This window comes from Syngnathus leptorhynchus, chromosome 16 (assembly GCF_054491065.1).
Source record: "Syngnathus leptorhynchus isolate UIUO chromosome 16, UIUO_Slep, whole genome shotgun sequence".
Taxonomy (NCBI): domain Eukaryota; kingdom Metazoa; phylum Chordata; class Actinopteri; order Syngnathiformes; family Syngnathidae; genus Syngnathus; species Syngnathus leptorhynchus.
Window position 1 is genome coordinate 7359115 of NC_141210.1, and position 22254 is coordinate 7381368.

Here is a 22254-nt window from a genome sequence, read left to right on the forward strand (position 1 = left end):
CATCTTAAATAGTAAATGTGCTGCTAATGGCTGCAAATGGGTCGGCTGCGGCGGCAAGTCCTGTATGCCTGCTAATTGCATTGATGCACAAGGGGACAATTGCCGCTTTTGATGGGAAGACTTGCTGACTCTGATAGGAGGCTTGTGATGTCATGAATAGACTTTTGCACATTATGCCGTACCTGTAATAGAAAGAAATGATGTAGATATCTTCATCTATCTCATCCATTCATTTTGTACTGCTTATCCTGTTTCAGGGTCATTGGTGAGCTGAAGCTTAGCCCGGCTGACTTGACTGGGCGAGATTTGGGTTATGTCCTGCTGGCTTTGCACGATCAGGAAATTTTGGGGCCTATCGGTAAGTTATAAAATACAATACGAAGCGATTTTTTTCTGTGTAAAGGAGTATATTTTTTTAAATTGTAGTTGCTTTATTTAAAAGGGGGGAGCGTACATATATTATTGAACATTTACATTCAAATAGCACTGTTTATAGGCATTGGCTAGTTTCTATCTATCGCCCACAGTTGAGTGGCCCTTTTTCTTTATGTTGATCGTCGCGATTGAAAGTTGTAATACCAATGTTAACCACAAGATGGCAGACATTTAACAAGCACCCCAACTCGTAGACTAATGGTGAATAGTATCATGATCGACACAACGTCATAACTAGAAGTTATAAAACAGCGTTGGTAATTCATTTGAAGTGCATAAGGATTGTGTACATTTGTGCCCCCCTCAGCCCAAAAAGCTGGATATATTCAACGCCTAATAGTTCAATGGTGGCTTACTTGGACAATCAGCTGTTGGGGTGGACTCGCCTGGCAGAGGAGATGAATCCAGGACCAGACTTAAAGCCCTGAACTGAGTGAGTAAGCTAATTTATTCATTTGGTGATTTGAGTATTAATGCAAGAAAAAATGCATGGTGGAATAATATTAATATTATTATTATATTAATATTAATAATAATAATTATTAATAATAATTATTTTTGAATGTCTGGATTTTTGTGCACAAATTAAATGTTTTGCACATAATGTTGGTTAGCTCTTCAGCGGTATATAAAGGTCATCTTTGAATGGATATTTTTATGCACTTGCACAAAATATTTTACATTAATAAATATATTTTTTTTCATATATATCAGCTTTGAGTCAAGTGACAGGCTCACATTTCACACCGTCAGACAAGGTCATTATTTTGTCTGGTGTTGCTGTGAGATTATTAAAATGTAAAATCGATAGAATGCAATATGTTGAGCGTATTTTATAGTGTTGTTGCTTTTCCTGCACCGTACGGATATTTTTTTTTTATCACCACTTTGAGATTGACTGTTATTGCCCCTGAGTCCTTGTTGGTGTGCAATCAATGCCCCCTGGTGGTTTAATTGCAAAATTACATCCTGTTGCATATTTGAGGCAAGGTTCATTTGCTTGAGAAAGTAGTTGGCTGTGCAGCATCTGCCCCCCTCAGCCCAAAAAGCACTATTCAAACTTTATAAATTAAAAAACTTTTATTGACAACAATAACATCTTGATACATTTATGCTGTAGCCACAGCGCCCAGGAACTCTTGCGTAACTTTGAATATGATGATGGATGATGGGGGCTGAGGAATTTAACCATGTCCTTGCCTGCTCTTCTAGCTACTGCTTTGCTAATGTCCTCTGATTGACAACTTCACCCCTGCTCAAGGGTTGCTCATCTTGGTTGGAATACAGTGAGCACATTAAGCATTTGCAAAAGCTTCTTGAATCATGACAAGCAATGACAGGATTATGTACAGTATTATTATTCCCTTTATATACTAGTACTACATCCCTAAACTGTAGTATTAGTATATATTTTAATTGAAAAAAAAATCATCACACTGTATTTACAATTAAGCAATATATGAAGTCTTTTTTTTTTTTCCTCCCAAGTCAAGCAGCATTCATTTCTTGTTTGTGTTCATGTGCAGGAGAGAAATTTTAAGTTTGTCCATAATATTCATCATATGGCTCTCTGTAGTTGGTGGTCTGAGGGCGAGGAATGCTATAGTCTTTATTGGGGTCAATGTCCTGCAAAGCACACGCGCACACACACACACACACACACACACACACACACACACACACACACACAAGCTCAATTCAATTGCGGTAACACTCTTGATAAACTGTGCTGTCAGGAAGCATACAGTGTGACTTAACAAAGGAAAGGTCACAGCGTGCAATTAAATACGAGATGGTTAATCCTGACAGTTCATTACTCACGGTCATGGAGAATCCCGACTCGTAGGGCGATCGCAGTTTCGAATCGTGTCGCCTGCCTGAAGGGAGAAACGTCATACACATCATGTAATTTGTTACTCGCCTAAACGTGTCAGCTGAGACTCATCGTACTGTAGCATATTTTTAATAATTAAAGCTAATTATTTCTGACACACATGAAGATTGCCACAGTGTAGCGCCAACTAGAGGCAAAAAGGATATACTCAATGTCAGATTGTTTTGCTTTAAGTAACGGCGACTGGTATCGGAGGCCTCCTTGAGGTTCCGATACCTTGAAATAAGGCCAGTCTGATACGGTTACTTGGCCTATCCTTGTTCAATTCCATTGCGGTTAAGTGGATGCGTTGAAATTGTCTCACCTCTTCTGTTTTCCGGATCGTTCTCGAAGCTTCCGTTTTCTGTTCCCGCCTTCGGACTATTTAATCCCGGGATGTCGGCGCTGGGGCTGGTCCAGCCGGCAAAGCTCAGAGGCACCTCTTTGGATTTGGCCTCCCCCCTGCACAGGAAGGCAACTTGCGACAAGCCGTGTCCTATCAACAACACCCATCCGTTGGCGACCAATGCCACGGCCAGCACCGGGTCATCCCACTGCGGCCGACGTTTCAGCTTGACGTTCCCTCTGGTGAGCATTACGATCCACACCACCCAGATGGCGGCGGAGAGCAAGAGCGTTAAGAAGAGGAGCACGGCCTGTTGCCGACTCTGCTGGTGGGTGGCGCCGGCGTAGGTGTAGCTGTACGTGAAGCAGGACCGACACAAGAAGTGCACGGCCAGGATCACGCTGATGGCCAGGAGGCACAAGACGTAGATCTGCAGCATGACAAACTCGTCTTGGCTGTACTCGCACGGCTTCTTATCCCGCACCAAGACCAGGACGAGCCACTCTGTGGCGATGATCACCTGAACCGTGAAAAGCCCCAAAGCCATGGCGGGCTCGCCCCAACCTCGAGCGGCCGCAAAGCCCAGCAGAGCGAGGCCGCGAGCCAGCAAGCAGGAGAAGGCCAAGGCGAAGAAGACGCCGAAGAGGAAGAGCCTGGTGGGGCACGTCTGAGGGCCGAGCTGGATGATGAAGGGGAAGGTGATGGCAAAGATGCCACCTGTGGCCAACAAGAACATGGACATGCAGGCCACCGTTCCGCCTATGTGGTTGCGTTGCTGCCGTAAGGAGATGCAGATCCACAGGGACCAGACATGGAGCCCCAGCAGGAGGAACATACTGAAGAGGAAGCCGGCGGAGGCCAGGGTCTCCAGAATGATGCCCCACATGGCTTTGCGGTCACACAAGTACCTATAGAGAGGATCTAGTCCTGGACGGCAGCCCGGAACAGCCTTGGTGGAGTTTGCCGAAGAACTCCCATTGATGATGTTGTTTGTTGCCGTTGACTGAGATGAACATGTGAAGGGGACATGGAGGAGGAAGAGGAGTGGAAAGGCCAACTTGTGATCTTCAGGTAAAAAGGCTGGACTCATTTTGGAAGTGCACACCAGGAATTTGGTTCCTCCGTATGTGTCCTTGAATATGTGAAAAGAAACACAACAAGGAAAATGTTCAGACAAAATGGCCGCTCCGTGTGTTCCCTTCTTTTAGTTTTTTTTTCTCCCAATTAACTCACTTACAGCTCAGAAGTTAAAGGGGAAAAATAAACTTGAAACTCGAGAAAGCCCAGCTCACAATCTCCTCCTTGTTCATTCCTAAAGGTGTTTGATGGGTTTCTCCCACATCAAAGTCATTAAAGCGTGATGTCATTGACCTTTGGGGCACAAAACGATCCGGTCCTGCTTTGAATTCATCATGTGCCGTCCAATTGATTCATTTATTGATTCATAAAGAGGTGTGTCTCATGGTGTCATCACGCCTACTTGACAGTTGAGTGGAAAGGCAACGAACGGCAGAAGGAAAACATAAACATGTCAGAACAAGGAAAAGAGGTTTGACCGAGGGCCACCACACGAGATTATGCCCGTTTCGTGTGAGAACGTCAAACGAACACTATTGACTCGGCTCCAAAATGAGACAGCAGGGTGAGTCAATGAATGTGAAGTGCACTTTGAAGAGACTGTGAAAGATAAGTCAACTAGTATCACTTCCTGCAGCCACATAAGGCAACCTTTGTTTCATTGGCAGATTTAAATATCTTTATTTGCATCAGCAGTGGATTGATATGACCCCAGAATGTTTTGTTTTTTTTGGATTGTGAAAAAGAAAATGGTGGGATGGCTTGAATCCAAGTTAGTGGATCTATTTTTTATAGCGTCTGACCATATTTTGGGTGGTCAGTAAACACCCTTAAATGGTCGCCACACGTAGACAAACGACCGACCAGTCACATATTCCCACGTAACCACGGTAAAAACATGCAAACAAATCATCAAATGTTTATGATGTGTTGATCAAAGGCAACCATCCGTTTATACGGAATTGTATCCAGCTCTATTTGAATCTCAATTTATGCTGAAATAGCAAAAGTGCCACTTACCACAAATTCTTACCACAGATTCAGTTTTGTTGCATGGATGGACTCGATGTGTAGCCACGTGGACGTCTCCTGCATCCCTTCTCACACTTTCCTACCTTCCACTGTCTATAGGTGGGGTTCACACACCTGAACGACACACACACACACACACACAAAGGGAGAGTTTACTCCTCCCTACTTTTCCTGCTCCCCCACAAGAATTTGAATCATGCTTGCCGATAACTGTGCACTCTCTCTCGACTAAGTGGAATTCCACAAGCACGATTCCACTCTCGACCTGACCAAAGAGCAGGTATGAGGGGGACTGAGTTGTTGCCATGGTTACCCTGTCATGACAGCAACAATAGCTGACAGTGATGAAATTAGCTGGAGGGTCTCTGTTGTTGTTGCTGTTCTTTTCGGGCAAGCCCACACGTAAGCTTTTAACTCGTGTTAAGACAAGTTGAGATGTTAAAGGGTGTGTTCTCGGCAATCCCAGCTCGGAATTCATCCCAACTTGTTAAATCGTATAGGAAACTAGCGTGTAACGTCGTCAATATCTTTTGGGGTTGTTTCTAAATGCAATTTATTTACGACTTCTATTTTTATCATCCCTTTATTGTGTCGCTGTTTTTCCTGAAGCGTTCCCAAAACAGTTGAGTTCTTTGATCCGGAGGGCTGAGCTTTATTTTGAAAAGCAAAGGCAACCATAGCAACGTAAATGTGGGAAAGTTTGCTTATGATTACTCACTTGGACGGAAGTTGCCATGTTGTTTTAGTGATTAATTACAGTTAAGATCTTGAAAAGACATGACGCAGACTGAGGCTTTGGGGGGCATTTATGTTGTTATATTTATTTATTGTACATTATTTTTTATATATTTATTTATATATATCTTTATTTTATATATATATTTTTTTAACTTACATTTTTCTTTTAATTTATTTAATCTATCTATGTTGTCGTATATTTGCTCCACTTTGTATGCACTAGTAGTTGTTTGTATTGTCAATTTGACGTTTCCAACAAGAAAGGAACATAATGAGTTGTGTAAAGAAAGCAATTTAATGCAACTATTCGGACACGTAGTTCGCAGTACATTTACTCTGTTTTGTGCCTGCAACATGTACACATTTGCAGTATTGATTTGTCTCTATAGCCAAAGGAAGAGAACATCTGAAAGTGCATTGTCATGTTCACCGCTACGGCGTCCTGCATACTCTCCATGATGTGATCTTGTGAAGTCAAACAACGCAGCAATAACAAAGGAATAAAAAAAAGGGAACAACAGGGAGATACGTTACAAAGTATTTACATTCAATTCAGCCGCTAGAAGCAAATCAAGCTAGTTTTTCTTCGGGTTCTTTGGCAAGGGTTGGGGTGGGTGGGCCTTTGTAATACATTGAAGATGAGGTCGGAAAAGGGAGCGTGAAATGTTCTCGTCAATCTTTCAAGCGTATTATATACTGTAAACAGTATGATATGTATAATTATATATAAAAAAATAAATAAGAGCATGATTAATCTCCCTCTCCACTCAGTGGAGCAAGGCCGGAGGTAGATGACGAGAAGGGCATTAAGAGGGACGCCGGCCGCCTTATCCCGACGAGCCGAGCGATGGATGGATGGAGGGAGGGAAGAGAGCGGCTTTAAATGATGCCGTATTTGGCCAAGTCGCTGAGCTCCATGTCGCCAAAGGCTTCCCATGGGCACACGACTGTGATGTCTGTACCGAGACCCTCCATGCCGGGGATGTCGTCACCAAAGCTGCAAATGAGGGAGGGATAATGATCACATTAGTGGGAATGCTCCTCTTTCTGTTGTATTTAACTTGAACTCATTCAGCATTAACTGAGTGAATGAGTTAAAGGGCAAGAGGGAATGCGTTCAAATGAATTTTGTATTTACCCCTTCTGGCCTGGTTTGGGGGCCTTGCTCTTGAATGTGCGAGTCTGCCTCTGCTTGAATTTGGGCGGGCCTTTCTTGGGTGTAGTTGGGCCGGTGTTCCCGCCAGGGGTCAGGGCGCTTCCTGCCGGTGGGCCGCCGTTCATTGTTCTCTAAAAAAAAAATAAAAAAAAAATAAAAAGATCAGGTCTCGTGGCTTCTTCTCTTTCTGCCTGATGCCCTGCTGCTAATAATCCTGTTAGCGTCTCTGCACTAATCTGCACAGATTATGCAGATGAGTTTAAACTAGCAGATTTGCTGTAATCCCCCTTTTGATCCACGGCGAACTAATTACCCTTCCTCGACAACAAGGATGCAGACCGTCCACTTCATTAACCGCACAATTTACGATTTCACTTCAACATATAATAATTTTGATTCATTTATGATTGCAGTATTAAATCCACTTTTAATGGTTATGTAACACACACACACACACACACACACGAGTGAGTTCAGCTTCTAGATAAGATGAAGTGAAGATAAAGTGATTGAAGAGCCATCTGTTGCTCAGGTCAATCCTCCGTACACCCATTCCATCTTTGCCTCGCTAAATGATCACTACCAATTCCATGCTATCTATTATAAATTGAGCCGAATAGTAACAATCTAGGTTGAGCAAGTTGAAAAGCATCATTGTTCGTCCTTACCTGTTGGAAATATCCCAAGAGGCCACCACTGATCTCTCCTCCTCCTCCTTCTCCTGCTTCTGTCTGTGACATTTGCTATCGGCGCTGTGCTTTTATATCTTCATCACTAATCCCTTCAAACACCTCTTTCCAGTCATGTGGTCCCCTAAGGTCATCTTAACTCCTGCGGCACTCCCTCGAGCCTTGCTGTGTGCCCACACAAGTCAGAGGTCAATCTGTAAGGATTCCATCAGGTTGATCCTTCTAAAACCTTAGCGCACCTGACATGAGATTTACAGAGAGGAGGAGGAGAAGAAGCTTCTGGTCGCGTTTCTGTTCCATGTGCTGGGCTGAGCTCCCTTGTGCTCGGATGAACTCCCGTGTGCTTGTTGTTGTTGATCACGGGTGCTTTTCTGACCTTCCACATGTGAATGAATGTTTGGACTTGCGCTTAATTGACATAACAACATCACAACAATCGAATTATAAGACACATTGGTGTTTCTGACGTCATTAGTGGAAGATGAAGTGAAGTTATATTTTTGTGCGACAACTCGAATCAATAGTTTGATTTTTTTGAAATTTAAATATCAATATCTACTCCTAGAATGTTAAGGGAATTATCAAAACATATTACCTGAGGACATGTTCAGAGAGAAAAATATGCTGTCCAAAAAAAAACAACTGTACTTACAATTCTTTTTTTTTTTTTTTTACCTGGTTGTCTGCTCCCAAACGAGGCCAACACAATGGCTAAGCCTCTTTATCTTCATGTAGGGCGCAGAGCGGAAAGCGTTGCCCTCTTTAACATTAGCACACGCCTCGACATGTGCTAACTGGATCTTCACTCTAAAGGTCAGGAGCCAGGAAGCACCACTTCATATTTAGTACACACTGGGAATGCAAATATACTTTGGATCCTGCATAAAGAAGTATTAAATTGAGATTGTGATAGTGTGGCGATAGTCAATACTGTAGTTCATGTCTCAAAACTGTATTTGGTGACTATTAATCACGTGACCTAAACGTGGGCATGAATGAGCTGCACTCACCATCAGTGAGCTGTCAGTGAGCCGTCACAAACATATGCTGTGTCGGGGTCTCTATTGTAGGTCAATACGTCAGTCACGCAAGCACGCTAATACTTTTAATTACCGGTAGATTGACGCGGGCGCTTGGAAACAGGAAAATAGCGCTTTTTTTAATAAAAATTATTATTTTTTTTTAATGCAGCAAAAGGTCCCGGTCAGCTCTGAACAACAAGTACAGAATGTTCATTCAAGAAGTTTCTCAATATGAGTGTGCGTGTGTGAACGCAAACAAACATTATATCTATGGAATGCACTGAGGTTCCGACTGCCGCCTTTAAAAAAACCATAATGCTTGCCTTTTAATGGCGTGTGAACATATTTGGGTTCAAACAAGTGCATCTCAAGGACTGGACTCTCATTTTATGGCACATAAATATTTTTCAATGACTAACCCTCTTAGACTTGAAAGTCTTGGATTTTGCCACAAAACATTTGATGACAAGCATGCATAATCTCACAGTATATATAGAATGCTGGACATGTTTATAATTTCCTTTACATCATATCAAGCTTATGGTTAGGTACTTGCTGTAGACTTCTGTCTGCTTCCTTGAAACGTGCTTAGACAAACAAGAAGGTGGTCTTTGAGCCATCTGGAGCAAAGAGCTCAAGAGCTCAGACTGTCTGCTTTGAGTTTGAATTATTGCTCCGGACAACTCGAGAGAGTTCATTTAGCGTCATGCAACCTTGTTTCAAAACGTCTTGGCCTTCTTCAATGCACTACAAAAAAGCACTATACATGAACCCAAACAACAAATTATGCCTGAATTTGTCCATCTTTTTATTATTCTGCTTGTTCTGGGCTTGGTTGTATTGAGTGTACCTAATTTAAAAATACTAAATAAAGTCCCATGAGTGCTTATCAAGTACCAACCACGTCGACTTTTCCTATTACTACACCGCTGTCAATTTTTTTCTGTAATATCCCACGTTGTCGGCATTCTGCACGCCAATATATTATTCATAAACAGACCATTGTTGTCTTTGTATTTGCATACAAACGAGATATTAAAATGCCAGCCAAAATCCTTGCCTGAGGACATAAAGCTTTTGTAGTTCATGTTCAGCGCATACTCACCTTTAAATTCAATCACATCAATTATTCAAATGCAATTTGGATTTTTTTATTTCTCACTGAAAGAAACAAATCTTTTATCAGTTCAGCTTGAACATTCAGTTATTATTATCTTTTTGAGTTGAACCAATCATAAAAAGTTCCACATTTGCTTAATTTCAGGACATCTATACATTCATTTGCTGTGGCTACTTTTGCTTTCACAACACCTTCTGTGTTAAATCACTTAATAAGATTTCTTAACCATTGTAAGGGCTCAGTTAGGTTTACATTTGGATGTTGTGCTTTTTCCTTTGTGTGTCGGGGGGTGACGTAAGAGTTTTAAGGAGCCTGGGATTGCCCTGAATCTCATTGTGTTGTCGTCATGAGTCGCTCGTCAAACATTTTCCACTACTGTTAAATCCTTAGTTGCGTCAATGTTTGCACTATGTGGCAAAATTAGCATTCCATGAATTGTTTAGAAGCAGATTTGGAAAACGTATTTATTCAAGCAAGTTAGAATATTCAACGGGAAATCGGGACACTTGTTTTAAGTGTGATCCATTAAAAAGCTAAATTATGCATTTTGAATGTAAGGTTTCTTTTCCTTGGGGGTAAAAATCCATGTTGCTTTTGCTAAATTATTCAAATAAAATTATTTATATCTCCCGAAATCACCCTTTTTAATCTCCTAAATAAATTACTGTATAAAAAAATGTCAAATTTTAGTTTAAGCCATCAAACTGTTTTTTTTGGGTTTTTTTTAGATGAACTATCAGGTCAAGTCTTAACTGCATCCAAGTGGAAAAAAATAAAATCAGAACCTTCCTCCAGGTCTGCAGCGACTTTACCATTCTGAGCTGAATTATAAGTGAGGCTGTGCATATTTTTTTCTTACGTCATATGTCATTCGCTGTTTGAATATATTCATGAAGGCATACATTACTGTGCTTCAGAATACACAGGTTGGAAATATTCTTCACTCTAGCATTTACTACAAAGATAAAAAAAAAAAATTCAAATACTGTACAGTAAATCCTCAAGAGATGTTTTGGCTTTTTAAATGATCAGTTGCTTCATTTTTGGACCAAACTATGCTGTACACAAAATAGTGTGCTGTAGTGAAATAGTGAACTGTAATCTGGGTTTTGGCTCCCATTAGAATTAACCGAGAGCTCTTACTAGATTGGAGTGGTGAGCGTTCTCATCTCAGAGGGGGAGACTAATTGGATATTCCTAAATCAAGGAGCATGACGTTTGCCATGAGAAAAAAACAGCAGTGCGGAGGAGGAACTTGCTTCTACTGGCACCAAAGCAATGGAAGCACACTTGACTGCAATTAGTGATGGCCAGTGATGACATAAACAATGAAGCAACAACATTAGGACTACAATTTCCAATGCATCAAATGGTCTGTCTTTATTCATGCATTATTAAAAAAAAAAACATCCATGTGAAATTAGCATCTGAATTTGATTTCTTTTTTCAGCCTTTGAGGGGCGCGGCTTAGTGAGTCGCAGCAAAAACATGGCCAATTTACTAATTTACCTGAGCTCAATGTGGGCAAGCTATATAGAAAAAGTATGTTTAATTCATTTTCCAGCATGCAGATAGTTTAAAAAAAAAAGATGAATATGTAAATCACATCAACATTGCTTGCGAACCATTCCACGTCACAGCGAGCCAACATCGAGGCAGTCGAAGGGGAAAAGAAAAATGGGAACACTGCAGATAAAGAATGGATTAATGGCGCACGGAGGCAGTAGAGAAAGCGAGAGGGGATTAAAGAAAGAGAGCAAGTCGACTTAGAGGGGAGAAGTGAGTAAGCAAAAGGTTATTTGCTGTGACAAGTGCTCAGAGGCTTTTGCAGAGGTCCCATTGAGGGACATTTTCAGCTTTGAGCATAACTTTGAGGCATCCGTGGAAAGAAGGGGTCACCTTTCTTTTCTATTATTCACTCTGTCCCTTCCATTTTGCTATTTTTAGGGCATTAGTGCAGCAGCAGGGTTTGTTTTGCTGTTTTGGCGTGCGTGCGAGTTCCCATTAGTCGTAATGTACTCGTTACTACGTAACACAATACTCAAGCAGCCACTAAAGCCCCAGAAGCCAATGATTGCGCATCTAATGTAATGTTGTGACTCCAGGCTATAAACACCATCACGCAGCGCTAGAGAGAAGGAGATCATTTGTGAGTTTAGTTTTTAAATATAAATCAATGAAACAGTTTTAGCGCTGATATATACAGTGCAGTATCCATTGAATTCCTGCAAATTTCATTCAAATTCCAAATTGGGCTATTGGGATGACTTTATTTGTATCTTTTCTATGCAGATACATTTTAGTAGTGATAGCAGAAGGCCATGCAAGAGTTTTTGGAAAGAAAATGAAGACATTCTATTCCCGGTCAAAATGCGAGATGTGCGCATGCGGGACCTAGCTGCAATTTCAATATTCGCTGGTGTAATTTAAAGCAACACAGTGGCCGAGTAAGTTTGGAGAGAGCGAGGGAGATTGGAGGGTGACTAGAAAAAAAGACATCATGATGCCTAAAAGGAAAAAAAAGTGAGACATCAAGAGCAAAGGAAATTCAATCTTTACAAGTGAGCAGAGAAAAGAGCAATGGAAGATGAGGTAATAGCACTTTGCACTGCTGCCCATTTTGCCCCGTCTGTCAGAGCAAATATCTCATTACGAATCCTGGCTGGAAGCTCTCAGGCAGTCAAGTCAGCAAGAGGTCAGGAAAGCTCCAGATAGAAACGCAGTCAGCAGTGAGACTCTCATCCACGCTCACAGCCCTGAGTATGTGCTAAAGAGTCTTCAGAAAGCATCCATGAAGAGATTGCCTTCTTGTAGATAATTGTTGGAATGTTGAGCGGTGTTTTAAATTGTGCAAAATATAAAGTCACTGCGCTAAAAAAAATATATTAAATAAAATAAAAATAAGAATTAAAAAAAATAATGTCCTCATCTCATGTATTTATAGCAGCAAACTCAAGTAATAAATAAATAATACAATAAACAGGATAGGGTTCATTATATTTATATTATATTTCCAAAAATTCAAAAAAAATGCAATTATTGTTTATCACCAGCAGGTGGCAGATTAGCGTCACATTGTGGCCTAGTAGGCAGACTTTCCAAGACCAGTTTCTAAGTCCAAGTCTGTGGTGGTGAGGGCAAAAAAGGACACGTCAGTGGGGCTTCCACGCTGCCATGCACTTGATGACACTTGAACATCGTGCAAACATTGTCCCGCAGGCAGCTAGGAATATCAAATGTGGTTTTGGGAGCTGGTGGTGTGGACTTCCACTTGTCTGCACCACTTGATTTGGGCTTTCAGCGGTTCACAAAATGGATAGATGGATGGATTCACAGAAATGGCATTTACTGGTAAAACCTGAGACAATTGTTTATGCGCAACATATCTGTACAACTCTTGGCATTTAAAGGCCAAGGAGAAAAAAAAATATCAATCAATCGCGCAGGGAACATAAGGACAAACAATATTTCGATACATGTTGCAGTCCATATTCTAGTCGCCCTCATCGTACAGACTTCTCTTGCTTTATTTCTCAGTGCAGAGATGTGCTCGGGACAAGGGCGGACATATTGTAATCGGATTAAGGGCTGTGGCCCACGCCAAAATCATTAAAAAAATCCCCAAATATATGCCCCTTATCATCTTTAACAGGCCTTTATTTACAAATAAATAATGAAATCAATAAACACATAAAAATTGCAAAAATAACTCATTCACAATTGCTTGCTTAATAGTTTTTAAGCATGTTTAATCAATTGGACAATGTCAAAGTAGACGTGGGCATCCTTTGATTCTTCTGTATGTGGCCTCAGAGGGAAAAAAAATTCAGAGTCTCGATGACGTGTCGTGTGTAACATTCACAGGATACAAATCGTCAACATACATCGTATGCATTCCATCCATTTTCTATCGCATTTGTCCTCATCAAGGTCACGGATGAAGCTAAACTCCAAAATGCACACACACAATAAAACTCAGCGGCCCAGTCACTGTCGTGTAAATCTTCTTATTTTAGTAGCAAGACTCAGTTTAGACTGGTTTAGAACAAGAAAAGCCATCCTACACCCCCACACATCCCCACACACTCCCCCACAAAAACCGCTCATTTTATTCCGAGCTGTCTGGTATGCACGGTTAAGGGTTAGCTGGCATTTTTTGCAAGCGGCGGTTTGGGTCAGACCTCAGCAGATGAACGTACGTCAATATAAAGTTCTTGAAAAGGCTTGTAAAGCATGTGTGCATTTGTTGTATGTGTGTAAATGCATTTGCAGGTGTCGGGGCCTCGTGTCGCTCGCCTCGCTGCCTGCGTGTCATCGGTCAACTGCAGTCCATGCGCAGCGTCACAACTTAGCCTGTTGTGTTAGTGGCCAGCAAATCTGTGATTACCGCCACCGCTTTTGACAACCACAATATGAAAAAGACAGAGCGACGGAGAAGACGTTTCAAAACGATAGTTAAAGTCAAAGCAATAAACTTGATGATCCCAATCCAGATCAAGTCATCAAACGTGAGTGACAAGTGGAAATTTTGAGTGGCAGAGGACAAATTGTATCTTAAAACCAGAATTACAAATTAAGTCTGGCTCACATTGTTTCAAATGTGGTTTCTTTTCTTTTTTTTCACTCAAACTTAACGACGTACTTTAATTCCTTATCTGGCTGTGCCGAGTCAGCTCAAACCCGCACTGTAGGTTTAAGTTTAGTTTACCAAAAGCATGTGATGTCCAGTCCAAAATGTCAGATAATGAGCAGTAATGCATAGCCAAGACAAAAGCAGCGCAGCAACTGCATCGCTTTGCTTGCAGACTCGGGATAGGCAAACAATAAGATGATAGGGAAAAAAAAGTTTGCGAGGGAAGTCCTCCAAAATATAATGCACCAAAGTATAACATAAAACACGGCCCACGCGAGAGGCCTCTTGAATATACGAGAAAGTGTTGAAACACATTTTTATTTATGAATTGGATTTTCAGACTTTGGGATGAAGAAAGAAACTTTTTCTACAGTTCGAGGACATCTCCATTTTTTGTGACTTCAGTAAAATGTGTTTTTTATTTTCTTGCTTTCAGAATAAAGCTTGTCATTATGACATATCGTGTTAATATAAATCAGACAATTTTTTTTAGAAGAAAATACAACTTTTATTGAATGCAAGTATATTGAGTATAAAATTAACCTCAAAAGGTTTTCATGGTTTGTGAATATAATTTGAATTAAGACTTAATCCCAAAGTGGAAGTCGAGTCAAAAACTATTTTAATTAAGGATTAAGAATAATCCCCCACTTTTCAGACATCCAATGAGGCGGACATGTTATGCAGCGTCGCCCCCTTCCGGTGACTAAAATTGACGACAAAGTGCTCTATTATCTGTCTACATGTGTTGCCCCACCGTTGCATTCAAGTCAGCTGAGTCAATTACTGTACTCCCAATGTCTCCCAAATAACTACAATATTTGTGTAGCAATTGTGTAATCGGCCCAAAAGCATTGTGCCCCCTCCCTTCCTGGCACCTCAGTCTGTGTCCGTTTGCTTATGAATGATTTCTGATGTTGTACTTTGTGAATGTTTACAAGCGTGTGTGACATTCCGGACCGGCTAGGTGGGTGCAGCCTCGAGTTGGCCGTACAGAAGAGAAGTGAAGCACCAAGGTAAATAAGACGTATCACAAAAAAAAAAAAAACTTGGATGGTGCAGTTATGTGAATTTTCAGCTAAGCTTTGCGGCAACGGGACAGCAAACATTCTCACATACACACGCATGTCCCAACGTTAATGTTGTCCTCGGGAAGGTCACGGGTGAGCCGGAGCCGATCCATCCCGACAGAGGGTTTACTCATTTGACATGTCGCGTTTTCGATGGTAAACAATATACTTTGTGTAAAATTCTTAGTTTACTTTTAGCCAGTGATATTTTCGGGTTTCCTTTGTCCTGGAATGGCCTCAGAAAACCAAACAAAGAGAAGTATGTTTTCGAGACAAAGAAAGTGTTTATTATGCAAAACGTCAGCAGGCTAGTTTGAATTTATAAATTTTAAAGCCCTGTGTATCTTGGCATTTCAAAATGTAGTTTGAAAACCTTTTCTTTTGCAACTGCACTTTGTGTCATTAAAAATAATGGCATGATGGAAAATAAAACAATTTGATGACTCATTTATATTGCACTATTTTGCCACCAAAATCTAATGGAATTTGATTTTTTTTTCTAAAATTTTTTTATTTATTTAAAATTATTGTAAGCTTAGCTACTAATTGTTTTTATTTAGATCAAATTGTATTCATTGAGAGGCCCACACGTGCAATATGGTTCACTGCATTTTTTCCTGAAATGACCTTGATTATTGACACATTGAAAGACGTCCCAAATGTCCTGGTGGGACCTTCAAATTAGGGATGTGCTAAAAGAACAATCTAGCACTTGTGGCATTGTGGAGTCATGCACAATGAAGTCAAAAAAAAAAAAAAAACACTTCCAAGTCACACAATGTGACAAATTTTACGGTTATATGTTCTACATCCATCTGGATCCCACACACTCAATCTTGTGAAACCTCACTAAAGAATAACTCCAAATTCATCCTTATACTATTCTTTTGTCTGAGTGCAATCTATTTCCTGACTGGGATTATATGGGGTTTTTTTTTTATGTGATGGCCTATTTCTGCAACAGGTTGGCTGCAAGAGTTTGTTTACAAGGTTAGAAGCGACAAGGAAGCATCCAAGCAGCTGCCTCGTCTTTCCCCACCGGCACTCCAGTTGACAATTTGAGAGATTTGCGACTACGAGGTGTTAGACAACCTCAGTACGTATCTTTGGCAGTCTCAAATGTGAGTGCAAATTGGGATGGGGATTGCGGTGTTGATGAGCGCAAACATTTTAAATCATTTCTGTCAACACTGGATTTTTCCTCCTTGTTTTTTGCCCCCCAAATAAAATAACTTATCTTTTGAACCATTCAAACAGTAGACCACTACACCCAATTCTAGAGACACATAAATTGATGAGCAAGCTCTTGGCAACATTAGTGATGGGGAAATAAAACTCCCTTTTTCAAAGAGAAAGCAGAAACTAAATCATACATTTGTCTTCGTTGAGTCAATTAAATATTAGTCATATTTTCAAAAGCTAATTCCTGATGTGTAACTGAAGCCTGCAACAAAAAACGGAATAAATGAAATTGAAAATAATAATGAATGTAGCATTATCGCTAACACAGCACACGTCATAATCTCAAGGAAGGAAACGGGATGAAGCAACCTTGCCTATCGTGTCCCGCCCAGATTCCAACCAAGGATTTTGTTTACGCGACACAATAATATGACACATAATATGTACGCAATAGCTGTGGTAGATATATAAATATAGGGCGGTTGAAAAGTATCTCCATATTTTGAAATACTTCTAAAGTATAGTCTGACATCATAACAGCACGGCACTGTTTAATTCCCCAATGAATAATCTAATGATTACAACACACGTGCGTTCGCTCCCACAACGGCGCAAACGCTCTTTTCTACCTCTCCTTCTTTCCAAAGACAGCTGGGATTGGCTCCAGCACGCCATCGATTCTAACGAAGATAAACGTTCCAGATAATCGAGTAATACATATTTTTATAGTATATTTTATAACTTCCAGCTACAATATAGATTACATTGCATTAAACTAAAATAAGTTGCCCCTGTCCTGCAAGACAAATACAACATGTTGGTGTTGACATACAACCAGCAATATTTACAGCCGTGAGACAACGCAACCACCAAAAGTCTCCCAAAGGCGGATAGTGGTGCGTAACGTCTGTCCTTCATCCAGTCTGGCCCGGAACTTCCATCATGCTATGAACTGGCGCGCTCAGGCAACATGATGACATCACCAGTTATTTTCATCAGCTATCTGAGTCACTCACTTCTTTCAGTGTTTTTGAATTCTTTTTTTTTGGGGGGGTGAATACCTGCAAAGAACATTTAAAAAAATAAGTGGTAAAAATAGCAGGCCAAAATGTCTCTCCATGTATAGCAACGGTTGCGTAATTTTTGTGTTTGCTTGAACCAGCCAAGCACCTTGAGGTTCACCTGCTTGGCCACCCGAGGAAACAAGCCAGCCCAGACAAGTTGGATGATGTCTCTCTGTTTTTACAGACATTAGCAAAATATGTCCTAATATGTTGTGCTGTGAGCAATTTAAAAAGGGTGTTAACCACCTTTTTGCTTGCTGACCGTAAGCTCACCTTTGCTCTTCTTGCAGAATGCAAAGGTAATAAGTCGCCAATGATTTCAATTGAGTGCTCATGCTTGCTTGATACCATCCAGATTATGTAAAAACTAGAACGTGGGCAGAGTGGAAAGTTCAGGAACGCTCTGGTAGACAGCATGAGAAGATAAGACTCCCAGCCAGTGACAGTGGTAAAGATTCGGAAAGCAGCCTGTGCTCCAACAGCCAAACTCAGTCGGATGACTGTGAGGTGGCAACGAGGCTAGCGAACACTGAAGCGGCTTTGAAGGCCAGACGAGGCAGTGGGCGGGCTCAGAGGGATGCCCAGACTGTTTGCAAGGAACGGAAATGTCTGAGGAACATACTTGAAACGGACGGACGGCTCTGCTCCGCTCTGAATCTGCCCAGTTGACTGTGTGGGTGCAAACTGTGGCTTGCTGCTGGAGGCCAGGTGTGAGGCCTTGAAGGGGTGCAACCGCGAGAGGCTGCTGGTCTCCTGGCTTGGAATCTATTGACTTGTTTTAAGGCTCCATCAAAATAAATATATATGGAGAAAAAATTGCACGCGCAAACATTGGTTTTCGCAAACTGCTCGTCTTGTTCGCACTTGGTCGGGTGCAAAGCTCCATCGAGGCCACGCGGATGTTTGAATGGTGTCATCAAGAGCAAAACAAAAAAAAGTTTGTTGTTGTATTTACATAATCCGACAAAATAACAAGCTGCAATGAAAAACACAGAGAGAAACCACAGCAAACAAACAGCACCATCAAAATCTGAAAAAGTCCATAATTCAGAACTGCCAATAAAAATAGATGTGTTGTTGGTGTTTTTTTTTTTACAATTGTGTACTGTTAGTCATGCGTGGGTGTGAAGGCCACCTCCCATTATTTCCAGTCGATTAATTCCCATTAATCTGACTGTCACTTGGCTGTAAACAATCAATCAACCCACGCCTATGCTTTTAAATCAAAACTTGAACTGACGCTAACTAATTGAATTAAATGGGCCCAGCCTTTAATATGGCATAGGAAACTTAGATGTTGTTATTGCTTATACAAGATTTTTAAACGTCACAGAGGGTGACACAATTTGCAAATTTATTTTTTATTCATTTTATTTATTATTATGAAAACTCGATGTGCTTACCCAAAAAAAAAAAAAACTATTATGGAATTTATGCAGGGTATCGTTGGACCGATTCGTAGCGCTTGCACTTTTCCCCTCGGCAGAGTTGAATTTGGATATTAGATATTTTTACTGGGCAATGATCAGTTCAGTGATTCCAGAGTCAACATACGAGTCAAAACACGACCCGAGCGATACACCATCATCTCAATCCGAGCCCCCTTCTCATAAATTCTACAACCTTTATCTCCATCCTAATGTTGATCTGGCCGTCTGCGTCTCCTTGGCATGGACCGGGCCTCCTATTCTCGTTTGTTTACTGTTGGCAGCGCTCGGCTCTGGCTCAGCTATTCTGCTTGAGCCAAATGTGATTTGGCGTTACATAACTCTCAGATATAAACCATAATCTTAACTCCTGCATCGACCTCAGTGTAATTGGACCGTTGAGATGTTGGTGCACTTGGCTGTGAAGCTACCGCAGAAACGTTTTTACACCTCCGACATGTTCACAAATAAGCAGTAAATCAGTGGGATCTTTTTTTTTCTCCAAAAGAAGTGACGTTTGTGGTTTATTGACAATCACAGACATCAGTGCCAGTATGAGAACACATCGTCCCTTCATGAATGTAAAGGAACTTTTCCAAAATCCCCCCCCACACCCCCAAGTAGATCTTTGGTGGCTTGCTTTCAGAATCACTCCATCATCAAAAATGGCTGCCCATGCCTTCCCACATGTGAATTATGGGGCCTAAAAGTGGAGTGAGTGGTGGCGAGCGCGTTGCATATAATTTGCTGTCGTCAATGAATATTATCATATACCTGCGATGAGCCAGGTTTAATGTCCTTCTTGCCAGGCCGCTTCTGTTTTTTTCACCCCCTCTGAGTGTTTTTCTTCCCAACTGTACTGGTGAATTATGGGAGTTGGGGAGCGAGTGAGCTAATACTCTGGTCTGAATAAATGATGGAAAAAAAAAAAAAAAAAAAAAAAAAGAGGGTTGATACATGTGAGGAGGGAGGAGAGAGGGCAATTGGGGAGGGAGTCGGTGGGTGAAGTGAAAGGGTGGAGGGAGGAGAGGTAAGTATATAAGACTTGCTCTGAAGAATTAGGAATTATTCCTCTGGAAAAATAGACCGATTGATATCGCCGACAACCCTCACTCCATACTTAATCCAAGGTGAGTACATTACAGAATATATTTTAATTAATTGTGACTAATAAGACATGTTCTGTTTTTGTTGCTCTTCTGGTATTTATTTGTTTTTGTTGACTTTTTATATCAAGACAATATATTTCTGGTCCACCTTTTGTAATATTGCAAAATGTATATGTTTTGCAATTTTCCATTGAGGTGGACACATTCTAACTACCAGCAGACTTTTATGGCCCCCGAAATTCACCTGTGAAGAATTAAATGACTGTTAAATTCCGCAAACACTGTTGTCAGCAATTCCAAACACACACACACATGCGCAAACATGTGGCGTCTTTTTCAACTTTGGCCTGCAGACTTTGCTGTTTCTGTGCCCACTGCTGTGGCTTTTTAAGTGGGGCCAAGATATGCTTGAGGGGTTGGTGTTATAAACATTCTGAGTGTGTGTAACCATCCCGTGGGTGGGTGGGTGTGCTCACTATCATGAAAGCATCTATTGACAGTGAAAAAGGGGAGGCTGCTGCTGCTGCTGAATCTTATCCAAATCCCAGAGAAGGAGGGAGGAAAAGCTCCTGCACCAGAATACAGGGAAAAAAGAAGAAACACACAAATAATTTTCCTTGTACAGGAACTGCAGATTTCACAGAAGCTCCTTGACGGACGAATCGACTGTACACGATGACTGTGTGTGTGTGCAAACTTTTTATTACCATAATCTATTTCTCCTCCAGTTGGTAGTGGCGGCGATAAACACCAATTGCTTTTTTATGGTTCTTCCTCACAAATAGAATTTTGAACTGCAAAACCCTTCTTGTGGATTGGCTCTGGCTTTGAGGGTTTTCAGCCTGGTTTTTATAAATACAACTTAGGTTATATTTGTGCCATTTAGACATTTCAACTGCGTGGGAAAGAAGTTTATATATGAGCCGTGCTATAGAATGCAGATACGCTGGCAGAAGTTTGTGAGGGATGCTCTGAAGTCAGATCAAATCGAATACTGGTTAAAAAAAAAATATTCCTACCAATGGCAAAGATTCGGACCCCGTAAATAACTTTTTCCTATCTTCCAGGCCAAGACAAGAGTTCCAAAGATGAGGAGCCTTCTTCAACTTTTTGCACTCTGTGCTCTGCTTTCACTGTGTGTCTCTCTTGACGGCAGTAGAACTACCCGGTCAAATTCAGGTACGATACTCACGGCACCTCTTCATTGTATATCCAGCTAGGAATTTATGGTTAATATTGTCCCATGTCTTTTCTAACAGACTCCAATGAAAGCACAGAATCCAGTGAAGGTAAATCAATGCTCGGAGGCTTAAAAATCAGTTGCATTTCACTCGTGCTGAAAATGAATGAAAAATCTTACTTTGAAAGCTCGTCTGACTTGTGCGAAACGTTATTTTTACCTTAAATGACAAACCTTGTGGTTTCAGATGTGTTTGTGGCGCCGAGACAAGCCAATTCCTTCATCACGCCACAGAGACACACCGTATACAATTTTCCCAGAGGAAACGGCTACAACAGTTACTTTATGAGGTAAAGAGCACATTAAGATCAGTGGCAGTCATTAAAACAGGATGAAAAGACTGGAAAAAAAATACCCGCAATGGCTTTCTCCTTTCTAAATTCAGTCGGAGGGTAAAGACTCCAGCAGAGAGACGTGCGGAGACCTGCGAGGATTACTCTCCCTGCCGCTACTTCGCCTATCACCATGGTTACCAGGTGGCCTATCGGAGATACTTTGGGACCCGCGTTCCAGAGCAGAGGATTGGGACCCGCGGTCCACAGCAGAGGAGACCATCTTCAGCTCGTCGATATTAAACAATGTACACACTCCCGTGCACAAACAACAGTCAACCAACAAATGCAAAAAAATCTCTATGACATTCAGATATTTGTTTCCAACAAACACATTTCACCAACAGGGACTTATTATATATGATTTAAATTATAATGGTGGCCTCTTCTGGATGTGGTCATTATTTTTATGATGAATTCCCCCGTACATGACAACCCATCATTATTCACGCTTCATTGTTTGTATAAGTGGAGCAGAACGGTTTTATCCAACAATCACATCTTCCAATCATTTATAAACTGTGTGCATTATGTTTTGCTCCTAATATATAAATATATATATTAACCATTTGCTCCTTTAACCGCACGTCATCACTATTCATGATCCACCCGCAGCTCTGCTGTCAGTGAGAAAATAAAAATATTTTATTTTATGCATGTCTTGATCTTCTTTTGGCCTTTTCATTGGAGTATAAAAGTACTGCTACAG

General features: G+C 41.0%; 3 protein-coding genes across 7 annotated transcripts; 1 reads left to right on the forward strand and 2 right to left on the reverse strand.

The window, feature by feature from the left end:
• Positions 1-1502: 1502 nt before the first annotated feature.
• Positions 1503-5283, reverse strand: LOC147044579 (G protein-coupled receptor family C group 5 member D). Of its 2 annotated transcripts, XM_085933264.1 has the most exons (4): positions 4752-5282; positions 2634-3786; positions 2257-2312; positions 1503-2061 (listed from the first exon to the last, which is right to left on the reverse strand). In XM_085933264.1, the coding sequence occupies exons 2-4, from the start codon at positions 3742-3744 to the stop codon at positions 1972-1974; spliced, it is 1257 nt and encodes a 418-aa protein (XP_085789390.1). In that variant the 5' UTR covers positions 3745-3786; positions 4752-5282; the 3' UTR covers positions 1503-1971. The 2 variants fall into 2 exon arrangements, with proteins under 2 accessions (XP_085789390.1, XP_085789392.1); XM_085933266.1 differs by having other exon boundaries at positions 2634-5283.
• Positions 4106-22198, forward strand: mgp (matrix Gla protein). Of its 4 annotated transcripts, none has more exons than XM_085933268.1 (6): positions 4106-4296; positions 15063-15137; positions 21041-21152; positions 21233-21262; positions 21401-21503; positions 21599-22198. In XM_085933268.1, the coding sequence occupies exons 3-6, from the start codon at positions 21062-21064 to the stop codon at positions 21786-21788; spliced, it is 414 nt and encodes a 137-aa protein (XP_085789394.1). In that variant the 5' UTR covers positions 4106-4296; positions 15063-15137; positions 21041-21061; the 3' UTR covers positions 21789-22198. The 4 variants fall into 4 exon arrangements, with proteins under 4 accessions (XP_085789394.1, XP_085789393.1, XP_085789395.1 ...); XM_085933267.1 differs by having other exon boundaries at positions 15089-15137; XM_085933269.1 differs by lacking the exon at positions 15063-15137.
• On the reverse strand, positions 5660-7428 carry pde6hb (phosphodiesterase 6H, cGMP-specific, cone, gamma, paralog b). The gene is made up of 3 exons (XM_085933271.1): positions 7326-7428; positions 6640-6788; positions 5660-6498 (listed from the first exon to the last, which is right to left on the reverse strand). Exons 1-3 carry the CDS (start codon positions 7395-7397, stop codon positions 6381-6383), a joined length of 339 nt encoding a protein of 112 aa, XP_085789397.1. The 5' UTR covers positions 7398-7428; the 3' UTR covers positions 5660-6380.
• Positions 22199-22254: the final 56 nt, after the last annotated feature.

Excerpts from the sequence above, each read along its gene's own strand:
- LOC147044579 (XM_085933266.1), bottom strand. The coding sequence starts at position 3,744 with ATGAGTCCAGCCTTTTTACCTGAAGATCACAAGTTGGCCTTTCCACTC. Across the intron at positions 2,313-2,633 it reads CGATCCGGAAAACAGAAGAG|GCAGGCGACACGATTCGAAA; the intron begins GTGAGACAATTT and ends TTCTCCCTTCAG. Across the intron at positions 2,062-2,256 it reads AGTCGGGATTCTCCATGACC|GACATTGACCCCAATAAAGA; the intron begins GTGAGTAATGAA and ends TGTGCTTTGCAG.
- mgp (XM_085933268.1), top strand. The coding sequence starts at position 21,062 with ATGAGGAGCCTTCTTCAACTTTTTGCACTCTGTGCTCTGCTTTCACTG. Across the intron at positions 21,153-21,232 it reads AACTACCCGGTCAAATTCAG|ACTCCAATGAAAGCACAGAA; the intron begins GTACGATACTCA and ends CTTTTCTAACAG. Across the intron at positions 21,504-21,598 it reads TACAACAGTTACTTTATGAG|TCGGAGGGTAAAGACTCCAG; the intron begins GTAAAGAGCACA and ends TTCTAAATTCAG.
- pde6hb (XM_085933271.1), bottom strand. The coding sequence starts at position 7,397 with ATGTCACAGACAGAAGCAGGAGAAGGAGGAGGAGGAGAGATCAGTGGT. Across the intron at positions 6,789-7,325 it reads TCTTGGGATATTTCCAACAG|AGAACAATGAACGGCGGCCC; the intron begins GTAAGGACGAAC and ends TTTTTTTTTTAG. Across the intron at positions 6,499-6,639 it reads CCCAAACCAGGCCAGAAGGG|CTTTGGTGACGACATCCCCG; the intron begins GTAAATACAAAA and ends CCTCATTTGCAG.